This window comes from Pinus tabuliformis, chromosome 9 (genome assembly GCF_031772625.1).
Source record: "Pinus tabuliformis cultivar Carrire ecotype Pingquan chromosome 9, CPIR1, whole genome shotgun sequence".
Classification (NCBI taxonomy): domain Eukaryota; kingdom Viridiplantae; phylum Streptophyta; class Pinopsida; order Pinales; family Pinaceae; genus Pinus; species Pinus tabuliformis.
Window position 1 is genome coordinate 827,295,027 of NC_142307.1, and position 25,875 is coordinate 827,320,901.

Here is a 25,875-nt window from a genome sequence, read left to right on the forward strand (position 1 = left end):
TCCAGTTGACGAATACCAAGACCATGACCCTTGACCTATTAGGCCACTCCAAGACCAAGACACCAATCCTCTTCTTTGTCACTGCTGAGATCATAATCATCACTACTGCTTCACCAAGGTCATCATTATTACACCACAGAGATCATTATAGTTGCACCATTGCAGTACCTTTATTGAGATCATTGCTACTCTTCCACTAAGATCATTCTTGCTCCTCCATTGAGACTTTCACCATAACACCGAGATCTTCATCATGCTTATGACTATGTCTTTATGATTACTTCTATGCTCAAATTATAGTTGCATCTTAAATGTATGTTGAGACAGAGAGTGATACTTTAAGATCCTCCTCTTCACAAGAATGTTGAGACTATATGCTGAGACAGAGGTATGACATGAGTGTATTAATGAGAGATCTTCAATGCACATATGCTGAGACTGGGACTGTGTCTTAGTATCCCGAGAGAGTGCTTCATTAAGACTGTGAGGAGGCTGAGACATCATCGAAAAACACAGAGATCCTTCTTCATCTGCAACACTGAACTACTATACTCATCCGAGATTTCTAAACTACTATACTTGTCCGAGATTTTAGAGATGTATGCGAAGATATCACTGTGTAGATGCGAGGGTACAAGCTCCTTTATATAGTTGTTTGTGCCTATATTTGAGCTTACATGTCCATCAAAAGGATGTGTCTCCATATGTAGCCAACTTGACATTTATATACATTTTGAGGCTGACATCAAGAAGAGGATGAATGTTCTTCTTTATTGGAGGGCTTCTAGACTTTTCTATAGACTTGTATACATTACACATAGGCTCAAGAAGAGCTCCTTCATATATGACATTGACTCTTTGACTTAATAATAAATCCTAAGGCTCTCAATGGGAGCCACTAACAAATAAACCTCTTGCTCAAGAAACCCATGCAGCGAGGCATACAAAAATAATTTTATTCCTGAATTTAAGACATCTGTGGTATATATCTTCAGACATAGTTACCGGAGAATCCACAGTAAAACTTATTTTTCGTCAACGTTTCAAATCCCAACTGGGATCCATCATCAGGACTTTCTTGAATGCATTCAAGAAAGTCCTGATGATGGATCCCAGTTGGGATTTGAAACGTTGACAAAAAATAAGTTTTACTGTGGATTCTCCGGTAACTATGTCTGAATTTTATTCCTTTTATTTCATCATTTACAAAGATCATGTCATTATGAAGACCGAACCTAATTACACTTTCTTCAACATGATGCCCTAGGTGGCCCAGCATGGCTAGACCTAGAAAGAAGGGGAAAAGGTGAAGAAAAAGAGGTTTTAAGGTGATCACCTTATGGTGGATCAGTGCCTAATTCCTTTGGGGATATGGAGTCAAGAAGAATTATGAGAATGGATTTTGTTTCTAGCTCAAGGAGGCTTTAAGGGCACTTTGTTTAGCATTAGGGCAAAAAAGAGAGTGACCTTAAAGCATTTATACTTCGTTTGCAAATCACGATGGTTGTCAAGTTAACTTCGATCTCTAGGAAAATTCGTTCAGCAAACATGGCCCATACATAGAGATATGCTATATAGAAACATAATTCCACAATGAAGCATTAAATGCATGCAGTAATTATCCCTAAAATAGCGAAAATCCCATGATCAATGTATGTGACGAAGTAAAAGAAAATAGCATCAAAATTGTACTTACATTTAAGAGAATATGTCCAACCATCAATACATTTGCCAATTAAGACGCTCCAAGATAAGAAAATGCAATCCAAACATCAAAATTCATTCATGCTCCAATTTCATCCACCAAGAAGGAAATGTGAAATTCTCAAGAGAGAGAATGATCCAATCCAAGTGATGATCCAAAATGAATTCATGTCTCTCCTATTTATACACTTACTAGGAGTTCGAATTACCTAATTTGAGCCTAGATTAGCCCATCAACTAAAATAATGTACAAATAACTATCTTTTTGTGACAACCCCACCAAACTAGCTGATAAACAAAATAGCAAGCCTCCCAAGAGGTCGAATAATCAATAAATGCATGTTGTTGGTCTCTCTCAGAGGCCTAATGAAGTCCATAAGTGCCAAAATGAATTGGACTTCCTAAAGAAATGGATAAGGGGTTGGCCCCTTGTTCTCCGCATAATAAACCTGTGGTGCTCCCCATGGTTGTGAGTGCACACAAGTGACCTCATGGGTCTCCAAGTAAGTCAAAGATGCATGTAGACCATCTGTAAGGGCTCAGATGATGTTGTAAGTGATGCCACAGCAACATACAAGTCTTAGGTCACTTTCCAAGTGCATGGTACAACTGTGGGGTTGGCTGGGCAAAGGTGAACCAGGTGCATCTTCCTCGTCCAATAGGTGAATCTCGAGCAATCTCTGAACATCTCTAGGGATCCATGGAGTGTTGTCTGCTACTGTGGAGGCCAATGGATCTCAACACACACCCTACATGTGCCAATGTAGCCCTCTGGGTGGTTAGGACCCTGTATAGGAAGACCAAACCCAAGATGGAGACCATCTGCAATCCTGCATAAGATCCAATGTGTCCCCTAGCCTTCCAATACAACAAGTCATCAAGGGAAATCTAGTAAAAGAGCTTACAAATTATGAGCAATAGGTGGGGACTTCATAATGGCATGCCCTTCCATAATGGGCTTTGGCATGTGCTAGTATCTCCAAGCTCCAAATGGGGTTAACCAAGTATCCCATTAAGTGCTTTCTACTTCTAAAGGGCATAATATGTCCAAGGTACATCCTTTAAAAGGTGGTGGCATGTGGTAAAGAGTTGAATGGAGTAGGGAATGAAAAGGAGCAGCCCTGGGCCACATGCTGGGGTACAAGGGTAGCTAAAAGAAGGGAAGCCCAAACTTGGGTATATAATCTATAGGAGGGAGCAATCGCGGTACATGAGGTGCCCAAACCTTAATTTTTCCACCCTTCTTTATATGCCTTTTACCTTTTATGATTTTTCTTTAATTAACTGCTCAGGGCTCAAGGTGTGAGAGCATGATGTCTAATATATAGCAATGGATACCACTTTTAAGGTAGGGCAGTTCATTGCCCAGCAAGGGTTGGGACAATCATGGGTTCCTAAATGATAAAGGAGGCTCATCTAAGGCCTGTAGGAACCAGGGTGATGGCCATGACGATGGGGTAGAGCTCATGTATTGGCTTTTCCCCACGTGCTAAATGTGTTTGTCCCAACCATCTTTTGCATTTTGTGGTACATTTTCCTGTTGAATGTGGCCAATTATGCTTTTGTTTTTCTTTTCAACTGCATCAACCTTTAGGGCATCATTCCAGACCTAACCCAAGGTGTGGGCAAGGGGAAGGGGAAAGCCAACCCTATGTGGACCCAATGAAGGAATGTGGACCCAGGTGGGAGAAATGATGAATGGGGTTGTAATGAGTGGAAAGGGGGCAATATATGTGGATGAGGGAGTGGGACCACGCAACCAAAAGCATAGTTTCCCATGAAGTACCATCCCTAAAGCCAAAGGGTCAATAAAAGAGGTCTCATGGGACTACAATCCAAGGTTAACATCCAAAAAGGAGTCTAGGGGACAAGAGCACAAACCTAGCCCATTCTTTCCGTTGATTCCCCCCATTAATCCATGCCCATAGGTGTCCATGATAAGCAAATTACAACACTCGATTATCAGATGACAAGGCTTACCTTTAGGTTCAGGAGGCCCACCTTCAAACATACGATCATGGCAGATGGGTGAAGGACCACATGGTTGGCTCAGGTAATGAAGAAATGGAACAACGAGCTAGTTGGTGGCTGCAAGGGGTTGTTCGTTGCTCACTGAAGACCATCTTGGAGATAAATTTTCTCCTAGGGATATCACCCACAAAATGGTGGGTAACAAGACAATCATGGGTTCCTAAATGATAAAGGAGGCTTATCCAGGGCCTGTAGGAACCAGGGTGATGGCCATGATGATGGGGTAGAGCTAATGTATTCACATTTTTCCCACGTGCTAAATGTGTTTGTCCCAACCATCTTTTGCATTTTGTGGTAAATTTTCCTGTTGAATGTGGCCAATTATGTTTTTACTTTTCTTTTCAGCTACATCAACTTCTGGAGCATCATTCTAAGTCCAACCCAAGGTGTGGGCAAGGGGAAGGGAAAAGTTGACCCTATGTGGACCTAATGGAGGAATGTAGACCCAGGTGGGAGAAATGATGAATGGAGTTATAATGAGAGGAAGGGGAGGAATATATATGGATGAGGGAGCGGGACCTCGCAACCAAAATCATGGTTTCCCATGCAACATCATCCCTAAAGCCCAAGGGCCAATAAAAGAGGACCCACGGGACTAGGGTCCAAGGTTAACATCCAAAAGGGGTCTAGGGGACAAGAGCACAAACTTAGCCCATTCTTTCCGCCAAATCCCCCCCATTATTCCATGCCCAAAAGTGTCCATGATAAGCAAACTACAAAACTCAATTACCAAATGACAAAGCATACCTTTAGGTTCGGGAGGCCCACCTTCAAAAATACGATCATGGCAGATGGGTGAGGGACCACATCGCTGGCTTAGGTGGCAGAGAAATGGCACAACAAGCTAGTTGGTGGCTACAAGGGGTTGTTGGTTGCCGACTGAGGACCATGTTGGAGAAAAATTTTCTACTAGGGATATCACCCACAAGATGGTGGGTAACAGGGCCATTGAGGGAGGTCCCATTGGACTGTGATGAAAAATTAACCCCCATTTAGGTGAGCGAACAAGATGATGGTCAAAATGCCTCTTCCTTCTAGGTTACCCCATAATCCATGCCAAATGCGTAAAATGCAAACAAGCATAAGCACCCGATTGCAAAATGACTAAGTACCTTTTAATTGGAAGCCCACATTCCAACATGTGCTCTTGCCAAGTGGGTGAGGAAACATATGACTAATGCAGGTGGCAAAGATATGAATGGCACATCGCCATCCACTACTAGTGGCTGTCAGGAGCTGTCAGCTACCCGTTGGAAGAGATGATGGGAGAAAAAATTCTCCTATGGGGTCACCCAATTTTGGGGGGTAAGAAGTGACAATGGAAAACCTATCATGATACCATTTGTTTGTTGAATATGGTTCCACAAGAGGTGAAATACGCCGACTTCAGACATATACTCACCAAGCCTGCGATCTCCTGATTAGTCAAGCTTACAATAAAATCCAAAACTTCACCCATTGGCATTTTTGTGGGCAGGGAAACAACAATGAAGCCAACCAGCAGATCTTTTTCTATTTTGCACATTTAATATTGTCTACAAAATCATTTGAATCCTTGATGAAGGAGGAAGTGCATCCTGCCAATTGTTTAAGCCCTTTAGACAAGAATTTCGCCAATTTCTAGGTTGGAACATCAATGGTGTTACAATCAGACATAGAGGAATCCTGTCCTTGCGTATTTTTGGTGGACCATAAATACAAGGAATAATAGGACTCTTTGGAGTGAAGTCATCCAGAGAAGAGGTTTTAATAGTTTATGTTAGCTCCCTCAGAAACTTGCTGCTTGGATCCTTGTTCAATTTTCTGTAGCTGCCACTGGCTTCCAGATGTTCTGTTATTTTCCTTCCAGTCTCTTCAATTCAACACCACAGTAGCAATACCCTCATTGGCTTTCAATATGATGTTGTCCCTATTCGGTCTTAAACTTTTTAAAGCCTTAGCCTTCTCTTTATTAATATTTAAATTAAAATTGAAATATATTAAATTAAAAAAAAATCTTTGTTGTTGGAATATTCTGTTTTTGAACAATTCTTTTTCTCATTGGAGTCTTCCCACTTCCCACCATGCCCTCATCTCAGTTCATACCTATAAGGCAAAGGAGAAAAGTGAGGACAAATCTTTCTATCAAGCAGTCTGACTGCTAAAGTAAGCAGCCAGTGTGCATACGAAGTATACAAACTCAGACCTTGCTCAAGTGCCAATGAATACAAGCAAGGAGGGTAGGGAGCAAGGTGAGAATCTCTAACTGCACTCTAGGCAAGAATTTCTCAAAATGGTAACTGAATTCCATGTCAAAGTTTAATTTATGGAGTGGTTCACTGCTTTTGAGGAAGACCCACGAAACATATCAATGCCAAGCTATAATTTCATAATATGCTTAACATTTAAGAATATATTCCTAAGGTTAAGAAAGCATATATATATTTAAAGTACATGATGAACACAAAATATTTCCTAAACTCAACTACAATTGCTCATCAACCTGTGCAAGGGAAACTATATGAGCTCTACAGATGCATCACGCAAGTCACTATAAAATAACACTTTGCATGACAATCCAATATTGACACCAAAAGAAACAAGAGCATAATCAAACCTGAAATTTGCAATAGATTATGATGCTCCTAGCCTCAAGAAAAGGAGGAGACTTCATCAGTAAGAGAAGATCCTTCATTCTACAAAATGGACAGGAATTTATGTTAAGATGGTTATAGTTTCTACTCTTTAACACCTCTACAAAAGCACCTGCAGAAGCTCAACGGAAATTACAAGACTAGGCACTAGCATTTGCCTGCTATCACTAAAAGAGAATGACAGCTGCAAGTTTTCCCTCAGATGAGATACTTGCACAACATCACTGGGAGAAATCTCAAGTGAATGCAATATAGACTGCAGTGTCTTCTTCGTTGCTGTGGCAGTCATGGCAAGAACACACTGTACCTTCAACCTTTTTCTGACAATAGTTCCAAGCCTAAAATATGAAGGCCGAAAATTATGCGACCTGTAGCAACAATACGACTTTCCATGTCATAAGATAATTTCAAATACATCAGCAGAAAAACATGCCCATATCAAATGCATAAGATAAACCTGAGCATTTGGCCTAAAGATGCAACAGTGAACAGAATCTGTAGTCACAAGATGTGCATGGCATATTTTTTTTCCATTATAAAAAGAAAATGTCACAAATTCACAATACTTCTCAATCATTGTTTTTAACCATGCTAGAAAAAGATAACACACCATATCTAACATTGTCAACTTCAAAAAAAAGGAGAAATCATCAAAAAATATTTTTAAGCCATGAGATTACTCACCACTCAGATAAACAGTGTGCTTCATCAACAACCACCAAAGAAATTAAGGGAATGCTTTCAATGATTGACAAAAAGTTGTCATTCAACAGCCGCTCAGGAGAAATAAACAGTACCTACAATGACTTGAATGTCTCAGTTTGCCACTTCAGAAGGAAAAGAACAACATAACTATTAACCACAAGGTTAATCACAAGGGAACCAAGCATTAGTGATTTTTATTTTGTCTGCTCCGAATGACCTAGTGCATAAAAATCTCAATGTTTTTCAACTGAAACAATCAATCACAAGTTACAACAAGAGCAAAGAGAGTGTATTTTTAATCAGATTTGCATGAAGAACAAAAGACTCTCCTCCAACCCTTAAAGTTTGAAGTCCAGATACAAAAACAAAAAATATTTGTACTAGAAAGAGTAGTTGAATCCTTAGATAAAGTAAATATTATAAGAATAAACAACAACATCACCTTTCCTTACTCTCCCTTTGTCACGATTCACAACAAATCGATAAACCAGATCTCTTTCAACAATTTGGTTGCTAATTTCAAAATATATACAGAAGAAGACTATCGAAGATGTCAACTGTCAATATATACTCAAATAAGTGAGTTTAATATATTATTTTAATAAAAAACAATTTCAAAAATTTCTATAAATTACTTTGTGGTTCCATGGCAACACACACCTTTAGTAACCAGTGCTAGGCTAGACCCTTATTACATAATATATGTGACATAATTAAAGCTTAAGCTTTAAAAATGTCAGCAAATAAAATAAATTTTAATCTCGCGTCGACAAAGTAGCATAGGAAAGCCCATGGTGGTGTGGTCTAGTAGCAAGTTGTGAGGTGAATTTGATAGTTACTATAAGCAGCATTTCCAAAAGGAAAGATAGCCTAGGGCAACAAGTTACTAAATCATTGGAGAAAACAGAGTGGGGGGAGCATAATCATAAGGGCAATTCTTTCTACATATAACAATTGATGCAGGTTCTTTAGTAACATAGCCACCTTATTTATTATATTCCCATTGCTTCCCTTGTATCAGGCTAGCAAGAGCAATATTGTAGAATTTATCATTGTTTAAAAGAGAATGTAAGCTCGGGTAGGTACTTTAGCATAAGCCTTGTGTCTAGCAGTGCAAAAGTTGCCCACATTCTCCTTAGAAAACTTGCTCAAGTGTGAGCAAGTTGCTTTGTAACTTAGAAAAAGCACATAATAGTATGTTAGCTTACTAAGCTAAAAGAAACTTAAGAAAAGTAAAGTAATTTACTTTAGTTGTTTTATTTTAATCTTAGTTGTTGATCTCAAGTGAGGCGAGATCTAATCTCGGCCATTAATCACTATGAGATTAGGGATAGGGTTATAGATTTAGCTCAAAATAATGTTATAAAAGCAAGATTGAGGAAAGCAGAGGACCACGCTACAGCAACACAAGATTGAGAGAGGCATCTCAAAGAGCGGTGTGCTAGGTCTGAGGGAGTGCAGAGAGGCTGGAGATACAAATCTGCAAACAAGATCAAGCACCAACCTAGGGAAAATCCACTAGATCAAATCTAGGTTATTTGTATTCAATATTTTCTCATTTGGGCCATTATCACAAGACGGGAACCCAAGTAGGTTCTGAGTCATTGTTAATGATGAACTATTTTGATTGGACAGAATATGTTTGTGTCGTTGTTTTATGAGACTTTTTATTTAAATTTGCTTTTCTTGAATTTGTGTTTGAACTTAGTTGTGTATTTATTCAGTAGATCATTTTTTTGCTAAGAATTAAGTACCGAGTGTTAGGTTCACAAGAAATCTAACATGGTATCAGCGCAGAATCTCTGAAACTGATCTCGGAATTATAGGAAACTAGAGTTTGTACTGTTAGTCAAGGTTGTCATTGATGTCAATATGGCATTGCTTGTGATGGCAAATTCTTGTGATGTGTGATGTTGCCCTAGATGCCCATTGATCATAATACCCTAGTGATGCAAGCCCTAGAACTAACCTTGTTGTCGGAATATGAAGATGCCATAACCTCATGTATATTATGAATCAAGGTCACTTGAAGCCTTAATGAAGAAGCCCTAATATGATGATGTCCTTACTCTTGATGAAGAAGCCCTAATCCTAATAAACTTAATGGCCTAAGTCTATGATGAAGGAGCCCTAAAAATTGAATGCCTAAAAATAAAATCCTAATGGCTGCCATGAAAAATAATGATGACAATTTCACAAATATAATTTTCTTGATGGGAAGATGACCTCACCTAAGGATGAAATTGACATTATCTTGTAGAGGATATTTTTCCCTTTCTAATGAGCTATTATACACCTCCTAACTCCTAGATTGTGAGAAGTTGAATTTATAAGTTAGAAAATTCAAGAGACGTGTAGGTTGTCATGTCCCCTCAGGAGACATGTCTCTTCATTGGAGGTCAAACCAGTATATTGTTGATTTTGGGTAGGCATCGGATGTGCTCTAGCTCCGAAATTTTGTGGAGGGGCTAGAACACACGAGATCTCCAGAACCCAGAAATCATTTGGATAAATTCCACCCGGATGAGGAGTTATTAAAATAATTAATATTTTTAATGAGTTCCTAAATCTAAACTTAGGAAAATAAAAATATTAATGTGTATTAATAAAAATATAGGTGAGAAGGTTCTAAGTGACCAGGATCAAGCTTGTTTTAATCTTAGCCATTGATTAGAGATTAGATCATGGTAGTCGATTCATCAACAGGAAAAGTATAAGAGGAGGCTTGAAGGTCAGTTGAAGATATACCAAAATATCAAAGAGTTCAATTTTTCTAGGGCGTGGTTTGTTGAGAAAGTCGAGTTAAGTGATCTAAGTCACAGTGAGAGGGGCAGTTCAACAGAGGGACTTCAGTCCAAGGCCGAGGACACATAGCAGAGAGGCAGAGCAGCAGCAAAAGAAACAGCGCAGCTCCACAGAGAGTAACGCAGAATCTAGAGGGGCTGACGCAGTCCCTTAGAGGCAACACTGGGGTTTTCTGTGGGACAGAGAGAGCAGTAGTTCAGCGTATCGACTTCTAAGCTAGGGAGGCTCACTAGGAGGGTGACGCAGTTCCAGCGCAGAGCTTGGAGCAGCCATCACTGCCCAACACTGGGAACAACAATTGTCATATGTGGGATTTGATCATCCAGTTGTTGGAATTGTCAAAATATCTATCTCCAGATAGAGGTACTTCTGCCAGGTTTATTCTTTGTTGGGTGAGTTGGATTGGCACCCTAGTTGTATTCAAAAATCTCTTAATAATACAAACCCTCTATATGTTGCACCAATTTTCCCGCATTGAGTTTTTCGGGGGACAATTGTCCAAAAATAACAGTGCCCCTTGTGTGATTGTCTCAGTTTATTTCAATCCATGATTTGTATGTATGTGTAGGCTGCAATAGTGTTTTTATTGTTGTTTAAGTAATTAAATAACTTGTTGAATGTGAAGAACAAGTAGGAGATGATAAACCAGTGATTGCAATAGGATTTCTAGTGTGTAGATTCAAAAATTTTCACATGGTATCAGAGCATTACAGATCATAGGAGACTGAAGACACCAACCGAGAAATCCAGAGAATTTATTGCCAGAAGCAATTGTCCCGAGTGACAGCGTTGTTTCAGAGGCAGAGGAGCAGTTGCAGGTGTGACGCAGAGCCAGAGGAGTGACGCAGAGGCTCACGCAATGCCTGTGTCAGCATTTCGAGCCTGTAGAGGGTGACGCAGAGCTAGAGAGGAGCCCATGCAGTGACTACGTCAGCTCTCTGGGCTAGCGTAGAGCCTGAAAGGTTCAAATCAGCCAATTATTGGGGCTAGAGGAGCAGAGCAAATTCGATTTGAGGAGTTGGTGGGACGCTGCTTCTGTTGGTGCAAAACAGTGTCTGCGGAGACAGAGCCGAGGTAGAGGGAGTCTCTGCCTTGATAGATTTCTAGCCAAAGAAATCTAGATCCGAGTTGCAGTAGCAAAGGAGCATTGGAGAGGAAGTGATTTGACAATTGGTAGGAGGATTTCCGTGAAGGAAATCAGGACTCAGAGGGAATCTAGAGGAGCTTGTTCCTTAGAGGGTTTCTTGCGTCAAAGAAATCCAGTTCCAAGTCTTGCTAGATCGACAACAGGAGGGAGAAGAAAAGCAGTCCTATTTTTGAGCAGAGATGGTAGTGAATGGGTTGAGGGATCAGGACAAATTGGATGGAGCATCCAATTTTGTCATCTGGAAGGCCAAGACCCTGGCAATCCTAGACAAACATTGCATCAAGGACTATGCCTTGAAGATAGTTGTTGAGTCGGTCGATGTTGATCCATTGAAGAAGTACGAGGAGGCCCAGGCTAAGGCCAAGTGCATGACCCTAGACGGGGTCAAAGATCATGTAGTACCACACATTATTGAGAAGAACACGGCAACGGAGATGTGGGAGGCACTGACCACCTTGTATCTGGAATCTTTCGTCCAATGGAAGATGCTACCAGAAAATCAGCTGAGACAATACCAGATGCAAAAAAGAGAGGAGATCGATCCCTTCCTTCTCAGGTTGCAAGGGATTCGCGACCAGTTGTCTTCCGTGGGGTCTACACCAGATCCTGAGTTCATCGTCAGGACTGCCCTAAATGCAGTCACTGAGGACTCTCCCCAGTTAGGAGGAGATGTGGGCAGCTCTTCGACAAGAAGAGCTCAGGAGGATGACCAAGACCGGGAGTAGCGGCAAAGGAACCCAAGTAAAGAAGGAGGAGGAGGAGGATGCAACGCTCGCATCAGCAAGACAGCAAGGGGAGCAAAAGAGAAAGAAGAAGGACATCAGCAAGGTCAGATGCTTCAACTGTGGGGAACTAGGACATTATGCCACTTAGTGTCCCCAAAAGAAGGGCAAGGGGGAGGCTTCTTACTCAAAGGCTGCTCCAGCGAAAGTGGACAAGGAAGGCGAGGATGACAATGGTGCCATGAGTGCTCATGTGCCTCTAGAGAAGAGGTGGGGCAACATGGAGTTGTATTCGAGAGGACTACATGGAGGGCAAGATCCTTGAGGTTCCCAAACTCTTGGATCACATACGGCTACGGGAGCCCTTAACGACAGTAGCAAAATGAAGGGTGTGGGTTGGAGCAAGGTGTGATGGAGCGACAGTGGCATTGCTAGATTGCCATAGTCTAAGGCAGCGCAATGAATGTTGTAGCAATGTGAGAGGCACAAAGCAGTTTGCAGCAGTGCAGTAGCAGCAGAGGGTCAGCACAGACTAGCAGCAGAGGTAGTTTCAGCATCACAAGGCATCCATATTGACCAGCATGTCAGTGTTTGGGTGAGTTTGTCAGTTGCTTATTTCTCAGTAACTGAGTTGCAGTGCAGCAGTTAGCAGTGGTAGTGCTATGGGTAGCATGATGCAGCATTTTGAGAGGGAGTTGCAATACAGATGTAGCAATGGCGGTGGCAGAGTCATGGACAGCAGTATAGGAAGCAACGGTGCAGTGGATGAAGGGCAGCAAACCAAGCATCAACAGCACAGAGGACCGATGCAGTGGATCAATGTAGTACTTCTGTTGGGAAGTATTACTAGAGCACTGTCCTCGCTAAGAGGGAGTGTTTATTTTGGGTAGCATCAGATGTGCTCTAGCTGCGAAATTTTGTGGAGGGGCTAGAACACATGAGATCTCCAAAACCCAGAAATCGTTTGAAGAACTTCCACCCGGATGAGGAGTTATTAGAATAATTAATATTTTTAATGAGTTCCTAAGTCTAAACTTAGGAAAATAGAACTATTAATGTGTATTAATAAAAATATGGGTGAGAAGGTTTTAATGACGAGGATCAAGCTTGTTTTAATCTTAGCCATTGATTAGAGATTAGATCACGGTAGTCGATTCATCAACAAGAAAAGTATAAGAGGAGGCTTGAGGGTCAGTTGGAGATACACCAAGAAATCAAAGAGTTTGATTTTTCTGGGGCGTGGTTTGCTGAGAAAGTCGAGCTAAGTGATCTGAGTCACAGTGAGGGGCAATTCAGTCGAGGGACTTCAGTCCAAGGCCGAGGATACATAGCAGAGGGGCAAAGTAGCAGCAAGAGAGGCAGCGCAGCTCCAGAGAGGGTGACGGAGAAGTTAGAGGGGCTAACGCAGTCCCTTAGAGGCAGCGTTGGGGTTTTCTGTGGGGCACAGAGAGCAGTAGCTCATCATATCGACTCCCGAGCCAGGGAGGGTGACTTAGCTCCAAGAGGAGGTGATGTAGTTCCAACACAGAGCTTGGAGCAGCCATCACTCCCCAGCACTGGGAACAGCAATTGTCATCCGTGGGGTTTGATAATCCAGTTGTTGAATTGTCAAAATATCTGTCTCTAGATAGAGGTATGTCTGCCGGGTTTATTCTCTGTTGGGTGAGTCAGATTGTCACCCTAGTTGTATTCAGAAATCTGCTTAATAATACAAACCCTCTATATGCTGCACCTGCTTTCCCGCATTGGGTTTTTCCGGGTACGATTGTCCAAAAATAACGGTGTCCCTTGTGTCATTGTCTCAATTTATTTCAGTTCATGATTTGTATGTATGTGTAAGCTGCAAGAGTGTTTTTCATTGTTGTTTAAGTAATTAAATAACTTGTTGAATGTGAAGAACAAGTAGGAGATGATAAACCAGTGATTGCAGTAGGATTTCTGATGTGTAGATTCAGAATTTTTCACATATATATAGGAGTTCAGACTCCTCATTCTAACACAGAAATTTCAGTGAAGATCACAGAAAAACGGAGCAGTAAGGAAGCCAAGGAGGATAAAAGGATATAACTGTTTGGGCAATCTGTTTGGGTTACTTCTCTAAAAATCTCGGACCAGGCTTGTGTTGAACCAGAAGTTGAGGAACTCGGACAGTGATATACCTTTGCAGCCTCAGATTTCAGAACTATACAACAGTTCGAATTGCAGCCCTGTACTTAGGCTCGGACCTGTGGAGATAAGCCTAAACAGCTTGGACTTACCTGTGTGGAGGGCTCAAAACTATTAGCATTTTAAGGGCTCGGACTTACCTGTGTGGAGGGCTGAAAACTATTAGCATTTAAAGGGCTCAGACAGCAAGACACAAAACAGTGGACAGCGTTTTTGGAAGGGTCAGATTTGTTTCAGCTTCAGACCTACCTTCAAAGGTTCGAACTATCACCTGTGAGCTCAGCAATAAAACTCAAGATTTGTTGCAGTGTTAGGAGCTCGGACCTGTGGAGTATATACATCAGCCTTGTCTTCAAAAGCTTGGACTTTCACCAAACTAAAAACTCAGCACCTCAGACTTCGGATCAGCTGATCTTAAGCTCGGTACTAGCCACAGAACATCTCAGTAGTGGATCTATGTTAATACCATTAAAACCTCAAGCCTTCTAAACCAGTGATACTTTGAAGGTTCAGTTTCAGTGAAGATATAACTGTGGAATGACTGTGATTATCAAGTTTTCCATTCAATGAAGGCATAAACAGTCAACAAGTCAGTCTAGAAGTGATGGTGGCCTAAACAAGTTATAAGACCTTGGACAGTGAATCATTTGGTGGACAGTGAAGCAATTGGTGGCTTGGACAGTGAAGCATTTGAAGGCCTAATCAGTGATGAAATCAAGGCATGAAGTATTAAACAGCGAAGTGAAAAAGATCTTGCACAATGAAGGATTAAGTGACGTAGAACATATTTTCACAGTGAAGTGTTGGAGCCTTGAACAGTCAAACAGTAGGACTGTTGGGAAGCAGAATTTGGGTCTTGATTGAAGTAAACCTATTGTGCAACAATACCTCATCTAGGAACAGTTACTATATCAATTTGGAACAATACATTGTGCATCTCCTGATTAGGCTTTGGGTTTGAACATATTTGAAGTACTTGTGAAAGTAGTCTTGAAGAACATCTGGTGCATTTAGAGACTAATTGTATTAGTCCATTGGAGCAGTTATTATAGACATCTTGGAGCACCTATTGAAGAGCTTGTGGAAAAATATCTTGTTGGGCAAGCATTGTGAAGACTCCCTTGGAGAGTTCTTGAAGAAGCCCTTGAAGAGGCTTAGAGCAAGTGCAAAACTTGGGCTGCCAACTGAAGACACCTTGAAGATCTTGGAGATATTATTGGAGACCATGATGCATTGAAGAAATCATGAGGTGACGGAGATCTTTGTTTGGGTAATATGAAGAGCAGTGGTGACACCTTTTGAGAAGACAAGGTTGTCATTGATGAAGTGATTTGTAGGTAGATAATATCAGCGATATATCGCCGAATATCGGAAATATCGCGATATTTTCGGCGAGCCGAAATATCGCCGAAAAAATATCGAGATATTTCGGAAAATATCGCGCGACGATATAAAATATCACCGGGCGTGTTTTTCCGCGGCTACAAAAAGGGAAAATTGGTTTTTTTTTCCTTCATTTCTGTTTCTGAGTGTTGGAGAAGGAAGGGAAAGAGTTTTGTGGTGCTTGTCAAGGAGGGTTTGAAGATCAAACAACGATTATCACCACCAATTAAGATTTTTTTGTGGATCAAAGATTGAAAAATAGTGAGACAAACTTCATTTCTTCCATTAACAAGTATGTTCTTAAAAACCCCTATGTTAATGATTTTTTCATAGATTTAGGGTTATGCTTGCTTGCCTCTTTGCCTACCAACATTTTGTTTCTTTGTTTTTTTCCATTTGCTATGATTTTCATGCCCATGAACCAATGCAAGGGTTTTCTCCATATTTGGACAGCAAGCTTCATTTTTTTTTCATCTTTCTTATGCACCCTCTTATTGCCATTTTTCATTCACATTGCAAAATGCAAATAATATAGTAATTTTTTTTGAACGAGGTTGTTATTACTTGTTATTTTTTCATTTTGTGTTGGGGGGTTTAATGCCAATTTTTTGTTTTTTTGTGCCCTAGGTTTGAATTAGTTCACTACAAATGTCAAATATGCCAAAAGCCTTGGACCCATTTTGAGAGTATGGGGAGGCTGTTGGTGGGGCAAATCAGGCATATATATCATGCAACTTGTGTGGGACCAAGATGTCAGGAGGGATTACACGATTGAAATACCATCTGGCTAAACTCTCTGCATATGATGCAGATGTGATGCCTTGTATGGTTTCTAGTGCAGAGGTTATACAAAAAGCTCATGAAGCAATTGCTGAACAAGACAGAAAGAAAGCTGCTAGGGAGAGGCCAATGGTCTCAGATAGATAGCTACTAGTTTTATTTGTTTTGCAACTTTTGCTACATATAAGTTTATAACTCATGATGATGAAATACTTTTAAAGTTTTATATATGTGATGTTGTTTTGTTTGAGTCCTTGTGAAGCATAAAACTTCTGATACGCAGAATTATATATATAAATATTTTATTAAAAAGATGGATAGACAAATGATGATGTTTACAATGGGGTTTCTTGGCTTATATACTGCCATGGGCACCCTTTGGGAAAGGGCATGATCTTATGATCGTGCCCTTTCGTCTAATTTAACTGAAAATTAAATAATAAACCTAAACTAGCTAATTTTTACATAACATTGCCTTCCTCTCGAAAGAATGCTTTGTCCTCAAAGCATACGTAACGATGGATGTTGATGACAAAATGCTTCATTCTCCCAAGAAGCATCTTCTTTGGTAAGTTCTTCCACTTGATCAGATATTCTAATATGATCAAGGTCCCACACTTTAAAAGGTCTTGGATTAATCTCTCAATTTCCGTTTTTTGGTGATGTGAATATCGGTATGGCTTGATGTTGACGGGGTCTGATCTTGTCTTGACTTCTATTGTATGCTCAATTTCCCTATTAGGCGGCATCTTCATAGGTAGGCCTTGAAATACTTTTTCATGCTTCTGAATCAGATCTTGTATCTCTGGTGACTCTTCTCTGGTCATATTTGCAGATAACATTTCTAATTGGTGACATTTCACTACATAAGCAGGTGCTCCTTTTCGACTCAACTTCATCATCTGAGATGATGATACAACTTGATTTTCTGGTGCTTGGAATCCGTGTAGCTTGTACTTCTGACCTCCCCATTTGAATTTTATAAATTATACTTGATGGTTGGCGACATAAGTACCTAAAGTTCGTAGCCATTGGATACCTAAGACTACATCTACTCCTCCTAATGGTACCGTGAAGAACGGAGACTCTAGATTAAAGTCTTGAATCTGCAAATTGACCTTATGGCATTTCCCTACCTTTTCAATCTTCTTACCGTTAGCTACCATCACTTTCATGTTTGGTAAAGGAAATGAAAAAATATTGAGTCTCTTTGCCACGGTTGCATCTAAAAAATTGTGTGTGCTACCCGAGTCGATGAGAACCACTACGTTGTTCTTCTTTATGTGTCCTTTTAACTTTAAATTATGAGGTTGTGATATACCTGTCATAGCTGATAATGACACTTGCGGAATACTTTTGTCATCTAATTCTGGTGAGAATTCTGGGGCATCTTCTGTGTCTTCTATGTCATAATCTTCAATGTTTGAATCATTGGTTGCTTCACAATTATATAGGTTCTTTGGTTCTTTTCCTTTAGCACATCTATGTTTGGGGTCCCACTTCTCACCACAACATTTACATTTACCCTCTTTTATCCTTTGCATTTCCACATTAGATTTTTCATCTTCACGACGAAGTGGTGGAACATATCTTGTATTATTTGAGTCCACATACTGGAGTATCCTTCGTCTTGCATACGTTTTTTCCGCCTTTGACCAAAATATTGGTTTGGATTTCTTTTCGGCTGTTTTTGCTTTTCGTCTTGCTACTTCTATAGATGTAATGTCATGCATCTCAAGTTCTGCTTGTAAATGGGTTTTGAGTCCCGAGATGTATGACTGAATTAGACGAGATTCTGATAACCCAGGTACTCGTGTTACTAAGGTCTCCCATTCTTGAGTGTATTCGTCCACACTTCCTCTTTGTCGTAATTTGATGAGGTTTGAAAAGAACTCTTCTTCCTTTACACCTTGGAATCTTTTAAAGAATGCATCTCTAAATTTCCTCCAGCTAATGACGTGTGTTGTCTTTTTCCACCACATATACCAGTTATATGCTTCTCCCTCCATTTCCATGGATGCATGCCTGAGCTTTTCATCATCGTCATTGATGTCATATATCTCAAAGTATTCTTCTGCTTTATTTATCCATGCAACATTGTTTTTTTCGTTTCCATCGAATTTAGGCATCTCGACTTTTGCCCTTCGCTGGTATGTTGCTAATGGTTGAGCGAAAAAAGGGTGTTGATTGGTAAATTTATCCCAGAGTTGCTTGTTTGTAAGGGTTGTGTTACTCACTTCTTGGTGGGGTGTCGCTGATTTTCTTGGGGATTCAACTTTTTCATGAGAGTCTGTTGACTTTGTTGAATCTGATGAGATGTGTTCTTGATTCTCTTCATTTTCTTTTAGTAGTTGTTCGGGTGTACAATTCATCTTTTTACACAGAAGTTTCAGCATTGTTAAAGCATCTTTGATGTTTACTTCTGTTTGGACATGTTGATTTTCCATCTTTATTTCTATTCGATTTGTCATATCCTGAAGATTTTTTATTTCGTCAGCTTGCTCCCCAAGCTTGATCTGGAATTCATTTAATCTTTTACTGACCTCATCGTGGTTGTTATTTATCTTATGCTCCGCATCTAACAATTTTTTTTGGAAATCCGCCATTGTCATTGTCAACATTAAGCGGGTTTGCGGGGGCATGTATTTATCTGCCAACTTTTTTTTTTGAGATAATTAAATTAAATTAATTAATTTAATTATATGACATAAGTTTTTTTAAATAAATTTAATTAATTAAATTAAATCTTATATATATATATATAATTTTTAATTAATTAAATTAACTTTTATATATATATATATATATATAACGTGACATATAATATATATAACATATATATTATATGTCACGTTATATATATATATATATATATAACGTGACATATAATATATATAATATATATATATAACGTGACATATAATATATATAACATATATAATATATGTCACGTTATAACGTGATATATATAACGTGACATATAATATATATGTTATATATATATATATATATATCACGTTATATCTATTTCAAATCTATGTTGACCGTCACGTCCAACAAGTCTATGCTGACCGTCACGTCCGTTGGTGGGGGTCACCTCCTGCTGATCGTTCCAAAAACCTTTAAGCGGAAATCACCGAAGCGCTGGGGCTGAACGGGGTTGTATGCGCAGACAATTGTATGGGCGCGTGTGCGGAGGGAGTCGGGCAGTGACACGCGCAGATAGGTCGAGCTACTGGCGGAAGGCAGACAGACAATGAACTGCGCTAATGCTCCTGCTAATCGTTCAAAAAACCTTTAAGCAGAATTCACCGCAAAGCCCCCCACAATGGAAGAAGGAACACAGCGTTGCGGTGGATGGTTAGCGGACGGAACAGCAGTGGTTTGACTGTGTATATGGGCGCGGATAGGACAGAACAAAGCTGGCAATGAGCACAGACAATGGACTGTACGAGGAGCAAACAAGAGCTGCAGCAGCGGCTAGCTCTAATACCAATGAAGCATAAAACTTCTGATACGCAGAATTATATATATAAATATTTTATTAAAAAGATGGATAGACAGATGATGATGTTTACAATGGGGTTTCCTGGCTTATATACTGCCATGGGCACCCTTTGGGAAAGGGCATGATCTTATGATCATGCCCTTTCGTCTAATTTAACTGAAAATTAAATAATAAACCTAAACTAACTAATTTTTACATAGCACCTTGATTGGACAATTATCACTATCAGGGATCAGCAGGATATGTGATATTATTTTGTTTGAGTCCTTGATTGGACAATTATCACTATCAAGGATCAGCGAGATATGTGATGTTATTTTGTTTGAGTCCTTGATTGGACAATTATCAGGGATCAGCAGGATTTGGTATCGCCTTTGAAGTTTGATATATCATTTCTATTTGACATCATATATATCAATGCCTTCTTCATATTTATGTGCCAATGTGTTTAGTTCATGTTGTTATTGCTTTATATGTTTAGAAATCTAAAAAAAATGAATATATTGTGCATTTTTATGCTTGCAGATATTTGCCAATATTTTGCCGATATTTTCGCCGATATTGCCGATAAGATATTTTCTGGACCCTCGCCGATATTTTCCCAATACCGATATTATCAACACTGGTGATTTGGAGGAGGCATTGCTAAAGATAGACTTGGGGCTTGATGAAGAAGATATTGGGAGCCATGGAGAACCATTAAACCTATCTTGAAGAATTCAAGCTAAGGGTTTGAGGCTCCTAGAGGTAGGAGCCTCATAGAGACAAGGTTGGTGCCTTGGAAGATAGGGTTGGAGCCCTAGAGGACAGGAGTCCTCAAGAGACCAGGTTGGAGCTTGTACCAGAGATAGGGTTGGAGCCCTAAAGATTGGTGCCTCAAAGTGACAATGTTGGAGCCTTGGGAAGTCCAAGTCGGTGCTTAGCAAACTACAGGTTGGAGCTTGGGACATTGAAGATTGGTGTCTTCATCTAGGGTTGGATCCCTACACATTATTGTATTGAATTTATTGTAAAGAAGAGATTAATAAAAGTATTTATTCTTATTGTTCATTTTGTGTTCTAATTATAAGTGATCTAACTGGTAAAAATAACAATTGAAAGAAATATTGATTCACCCCCCTCTCAGTATTTCCAACATGTACAGGGTTGTTGGGACAAGTTCGACCGTGATCATGCAAAGGCAGGATTTTTTTTAAGGTTGAAGAAATCAACACCGAGTTTTAAAAAAATCAATTGTAACAAGGGCCAATTTTTTTTGGATTTTACAAAAAAAAGGAAGGAAATCGCAGGGTGGGGAGGGGGGCTCATAAGTGGCCAATAGGTTTGACGACCCACCCAACTGCCACACCAGCCACTAGGAGTCGCAGTCGACAGGGAGACAAGGCCTGTTACCCACCAAAATGGGTAATGTTATAAGAGAAAACCTTTTTCCTATTCTTCACATCCAGTTGACCAACCATGCAGCCGCTGACAACCACCACTAACTGATAGTGTGCCATTATATATCTGCCACCTGCATCAACCATATGCTTCTCACCCATCCAACAAGAGCACATGGATGAAGGTGGGCTTCTGATCAAAAGGTACTTTATTCATTTTACGATTGAGTGGTTATGTTTGTTTGTATTTGGGCATTTGATGTGGATTATGGGGTAACCTGGAAGAAAGAGGAGTTTTGACAGAGATCTTGTTCCCTCACCTTAAATGGGGAGGGGGGGTTAATCTTCGATCCTATTCCAATGGGACCCCCCTAATGGCCCAATGGGTATAGGATGGGCACAACATAGCAAGCCCTGATTGAGATAGTTTAGTTCCATCTATCCCTATTCCATACTTACCACTTTCCATCATACATTACAAGCCCTTACATCCATTCTTCTGGTTCAACTGACCATTGGTTCTATAGGATGTGGAACCCATACATCCTCATACTCGGGCAAGGTCCAAAACTTTTCCCTGCGAGGTTGATGCAGCTAAAAGAAAAAGAAAGAGCATATCATGGCCACAAAGCAAAATAGAAAGAATGTGAAAATGCAAAAGACAACCAGGACATAAAAATTAGCAAGTGGGCAAAATCCAAGCATGAGCTCTACCTCATTCCTTATGGCCATCACCTGGTTCGTAAGCACATGTTGCTCCCTTACACCATTAAAGGAACCCTTGCATGCCCCAACCCCAATGAGCAATGAAATGACTCACCCTTAAGGGGTAGAACAATCGTTATACATCATTCAAAGCAAGCTCTAACCCTTTGAGCTACGAGCGGTAATACAAAGAAAAATTAAGCAAAAGTAAAAGGCGCACAATAAGGGTAGAAAAACACAGGCCGAGTTCATAACTCATGCATCCACGATTGCTCCCTCCTCACATCTATACACTCAAAAAGTGGGTCGCCATCATGCTGGTCTCTTTGACCATGGCACTTAGCCATGAAGTCTTCTTCCCTGCGTACCATCATTATTATCCGCTAACACCTATCCATTGAAGGGTGGATTGAAGAAATGTCACTTCCCCTTAGGGGTTGGAAACACCTAATAGCGTTGTCCTTTAACCACTCCTAGCTAAGGAGGAAACACCATTACGAGCTCAAGGCTCTAATTTTGGAAGGGAATCCTTATTTCTAGTGTTAAATAGCCCATTACATTCAAGCTTGGTTCACTTAGATGTGATAATGATTATTGTCCCTAATGACTTGTTGCTTTCACTAAACTTTGTTGTGATTGTCAGGTGATCCAGTAGCCCATGTCCTGGGCACCTTACCCACAAGTACATGTTGATTTTAAAAGTACTTGTTTTGAAACTTATAATTACTTCCAATGATATGGTGATTATCTTTAGCACTTCCAGTTACTCTTTAAGCAATTATACTTCAGAAATTCAACCATAAAAGCAATAGGGCAATAGAGATCACAATGAAACAATAATACACAAAGACAATGTGAAAATCCCTGAATCTAACACATCAAGAACCCCTACTGCAATTACTGGTTTACAATCTCCCACCTGTTCTTTACATTAACAAATTATTTAATTGCATAAACATCGAAGTAAACACTATTGCAACCTTCACAAATATAAAGATCATGCACTGAAATAAACTGAGACAATAACACAAGGGACATCGTTATTTTTGGACAATCGTCCCCAAAAAAACCCAATTCGGGAAAAGCAGTGCAACATATAGAGGGTTTGTATTATTAAAGCAAATTTCGTGAATACAACTAGGGTGCCAGAAATGGTTCACCCAACAGAGATTATCCTCGGCAGTAGTACCTCTATCTAGAGACAGATATTCTGGCAAATCAGCAACCGGATGATCAAACCCCACAGTGACTTCAGCTCTTCCATTTGCTGGACAGCGAAAGCTACTCCAAGCACTGCTCTGGAATTGCGTCACTCTTCAGGAGCTGCGTCACCCACTCCCAGCTCAGAATCTGTTGATCTGCTCTCAGTCTGCCCCACGGAATCTCCCCAGTGCTACCTCTAAGGCCCAACGTCAGCTTCTACACTGGTTGCGTCAGCTTCTGCTTCCTTTGCGTCAGCTCTACGGCCTTTGTGTAGCCCTTCTAGTGCCTGCGTTGCCTCTCTGCTATGTATTCTTCGGCCTCTTGCCGAACTGCCCCTCACTGCAACTGATCACTTACTCAATTTCCTCAACAAACCTCGCCCCAGAAAATCGAATAGACTGATCTGACTTGGTGTATTTCCAATTGACCCTTAAGCCTCCTCTTATACTTTTCCTATTCACGATTCAACGGCCGAGATTAAGTCCCCAATCAACGGCTAAGATTAGATTTGGCTTGATCCTCGTTATTTAGAACTTTCTCACCCATATTATATTAATACACATTAATATTTTAATTTTCCTAAGTTTAGACTTTGGAACCCCATTAAAAATATTAATTATTTTAATATCTCTCCATCCGAGTGGAATTTCCCCAAACGATTTATGGGTCTTGGAGATCTCATGTGCCTTAGCCTCTCCACCAATTTTCATGTCTAGAGCACATCCAATGCTCCAAAAATCAACAGACAACACAAGATTTACCCTAGGAAAACCCACTTGGGGGAAAACCCTAACAACCTTAGAGAAATTATTCAATCCAACAAGAGATACAACTAATCCTTTCGGGTCAAAATAAGGTCAAACATACCAACAAGAGAACCTTGGTCAAACCTAGTCAAACTGTCTTCTTATCAAGTCAAAATGTTTCCCAATAGACTCGGCTTGGTCTACTCTGCTGAGGTCAAATTTCGGCCTCCTTCTACAGCCAGAAAAGCTCGGACCTGCTGCCCAGATATGCCCAAAAACTCGGCCACACATGCGAGGTCAACAGAGAAGTAAAGTCCATACACGCAAGGTCAATTTCAGAGGGAAGATGATGGAATAGTCTTTGTCCTTCTTGTCCTTTTCTCCTTCGCTTAGATCAGAACATACTATGTCTTTTTTTGTGTGTGTGAGATCGAATAATGCTAAGAGGAGGAGGTTGAATGCCATATATATAGACCTCTTAGGAGCTTGAATGGGTGCCACAACAAGTTGGGCCGACTTGATCATTTAGAGGGCCAACTTGACTTTCTTGGATCCAAAATATTCAAATTCAAAAATTCAAAATCCTTTCTTTTGAAATCGATATGAAGAACATGTCTTGTATTTATTATTATTACTATTATTATTATTATTATTAATAAATATATATGAAGGGCTAAATTATTAGATATGAAGACCGACCACAACTACACAAATCCAACACACCCTCTTAGCTAGGGAGGTATTCATAATGACTTCTTCAGTTGTTCTCTTGCTGAAAATTTTCCCTAAGAAAAGGTTGAATGAGTTAGTTATGTTGATATATCCATCCACTACATTTGGAAGCATCCAGCATCAACATCATTGTTAATTTTAGATAACAATGGTATGTTCTATGCTTTAGCACATTTTACTTCAATGTTCCTTATCAGCCCAATGACAATTTCCAATTATTACCAGTAGCAATCACATTAACTTAAACATATTGAGAGTAAATGTGGATAGAACATAAAAACATGTGCAAAAGACAAGCCAAGACAAGAGGACACAAGATTTGTCAGATGCCAAGGAAAAACCCCAATGTGGGAAAAACCCTTTGATCAAATCTTCTTATTATTATTCAATAGTTTAGCAGAGATATAGAGAGAACAAATATCAAATTTACTTGCCCAAAACAATCCTGTCAAAATCAGCAGTCAACAACAATCAACTATAGCCCTAACCAAAAAGTCAATGTTGGTCAAAGCAGCACCAAAAAGTTCTCCAAGCAACTCGCTCAACAACAGTCCAATTCAACCTTCCAGGAGAGTCAAAGTCATCCCAAAACAGTTCGGTCAAACCCAGTCAAACGAGAGAGAAACACTGTCGTAATTTCTGCAGTCAAATTTGAAATCAACATTGAAGTCAACCTTGGTCAAACTATCCCAAAAAGTTAGTTTATTTCCCAGGTACAATAGAACTTGTCCACGAAAACGGCGCCAAAAGAATGTTGTCGCCTCACGCACACAGCTAAGTTAGTGAGAAAAGCCCTTAACCCCACAAGGTGTGGTTGGTGGCAAAATTAAGAGATGAGGCTATCACCTATTCTCAACTCTCTTTGTTTAAACTCTCTCCTAAGTAAGCTAAGGGGGGTGGTCCCTAAATGAAAAAACTAAGTTAAAAGGTGATGTGAGATTTCTAGGAGATGTCAAGGTTAATTTGGATTACTTGAGATTATGAGCAAATATAGTAAGCAACATGAAATGAAATATAATTCAATAACCATCAACACACAAACAAAAGATGACCATATAAAACCAATGTCTTCAATATTGCTTCAAAATAAATAACACTTGCTCTAGAGATGAAATGTTTCAAAGTGAAACACAAATAACCATGTCAATCAAATAGATATTAAATATGACTTGCAAGATTTAAAATTGCTCTCAAAAAAATGCTTTCAAAGTATAACCATTCACAATCCTAAAGCATGTAAAGAAGCAAAATAAAATAACTTACAAAATGAAACAAGCTAAAACTTCACTTGCAAAATGAAAGATATGGCACTTGCCCAAATGAGATATTACAAAATAATCAATTCAAAACATCTTTATCATGACAAGTATATAAATGGATTGCAAGTAAAATAGCTTGAAAGGTAAAGTGCGTTAATATGAAATGCACTTAAGTAAGGTTAGATGAAATAATCTTGGTAAATTTTAAGCTAAACGCCTACTCTAAGTGAGAGATCTTCCTCTTGAACTCTTGCCAAAACGTAAAAA

The 25,875-nt window shown here is 39.7% G+C and overlaps 1 protein-coding gene across 3 annotated transcripts in view; it reads right to left on the reverse strand.

Moving 5' to 3' along the window:
• Positions 1 to 25,875, reverse strand: part of LOC149151343 (ATP-dependent DNA helicase Q-like 5) — a 190,392-nt gene that overhangs the window by 95,990 nt on the left and 68,527 nt on the right. For all 3 annotated transcript variants that reach the window (XR_016263637.1, XM_089445599.1, XM_089445600.1), the window contains exons 6-8: positions 7,053 to 7,165; positions 6,527 to 6,736; positions 6,332 to 6,410 (exon numbers count right to left, since the gene is read on the reverse strand). Coding sequence is in view for 2 of the 3 variants with exons in the window: in XM_089445599.1 (XP_089301725.1) it covers positions 6,332 to 6,410; positions 6,527 to 6,736; positions 7,053 to 7,165 (402 nt within the window). In the remaining variant the exon portion in view is untranslated. The remainder of the gene's footprint in view (positions 1 to 6,331; positions 6,411 to 6,526; positions 6,737 to 7,052; positions 7,166 to 25,875) is intronic.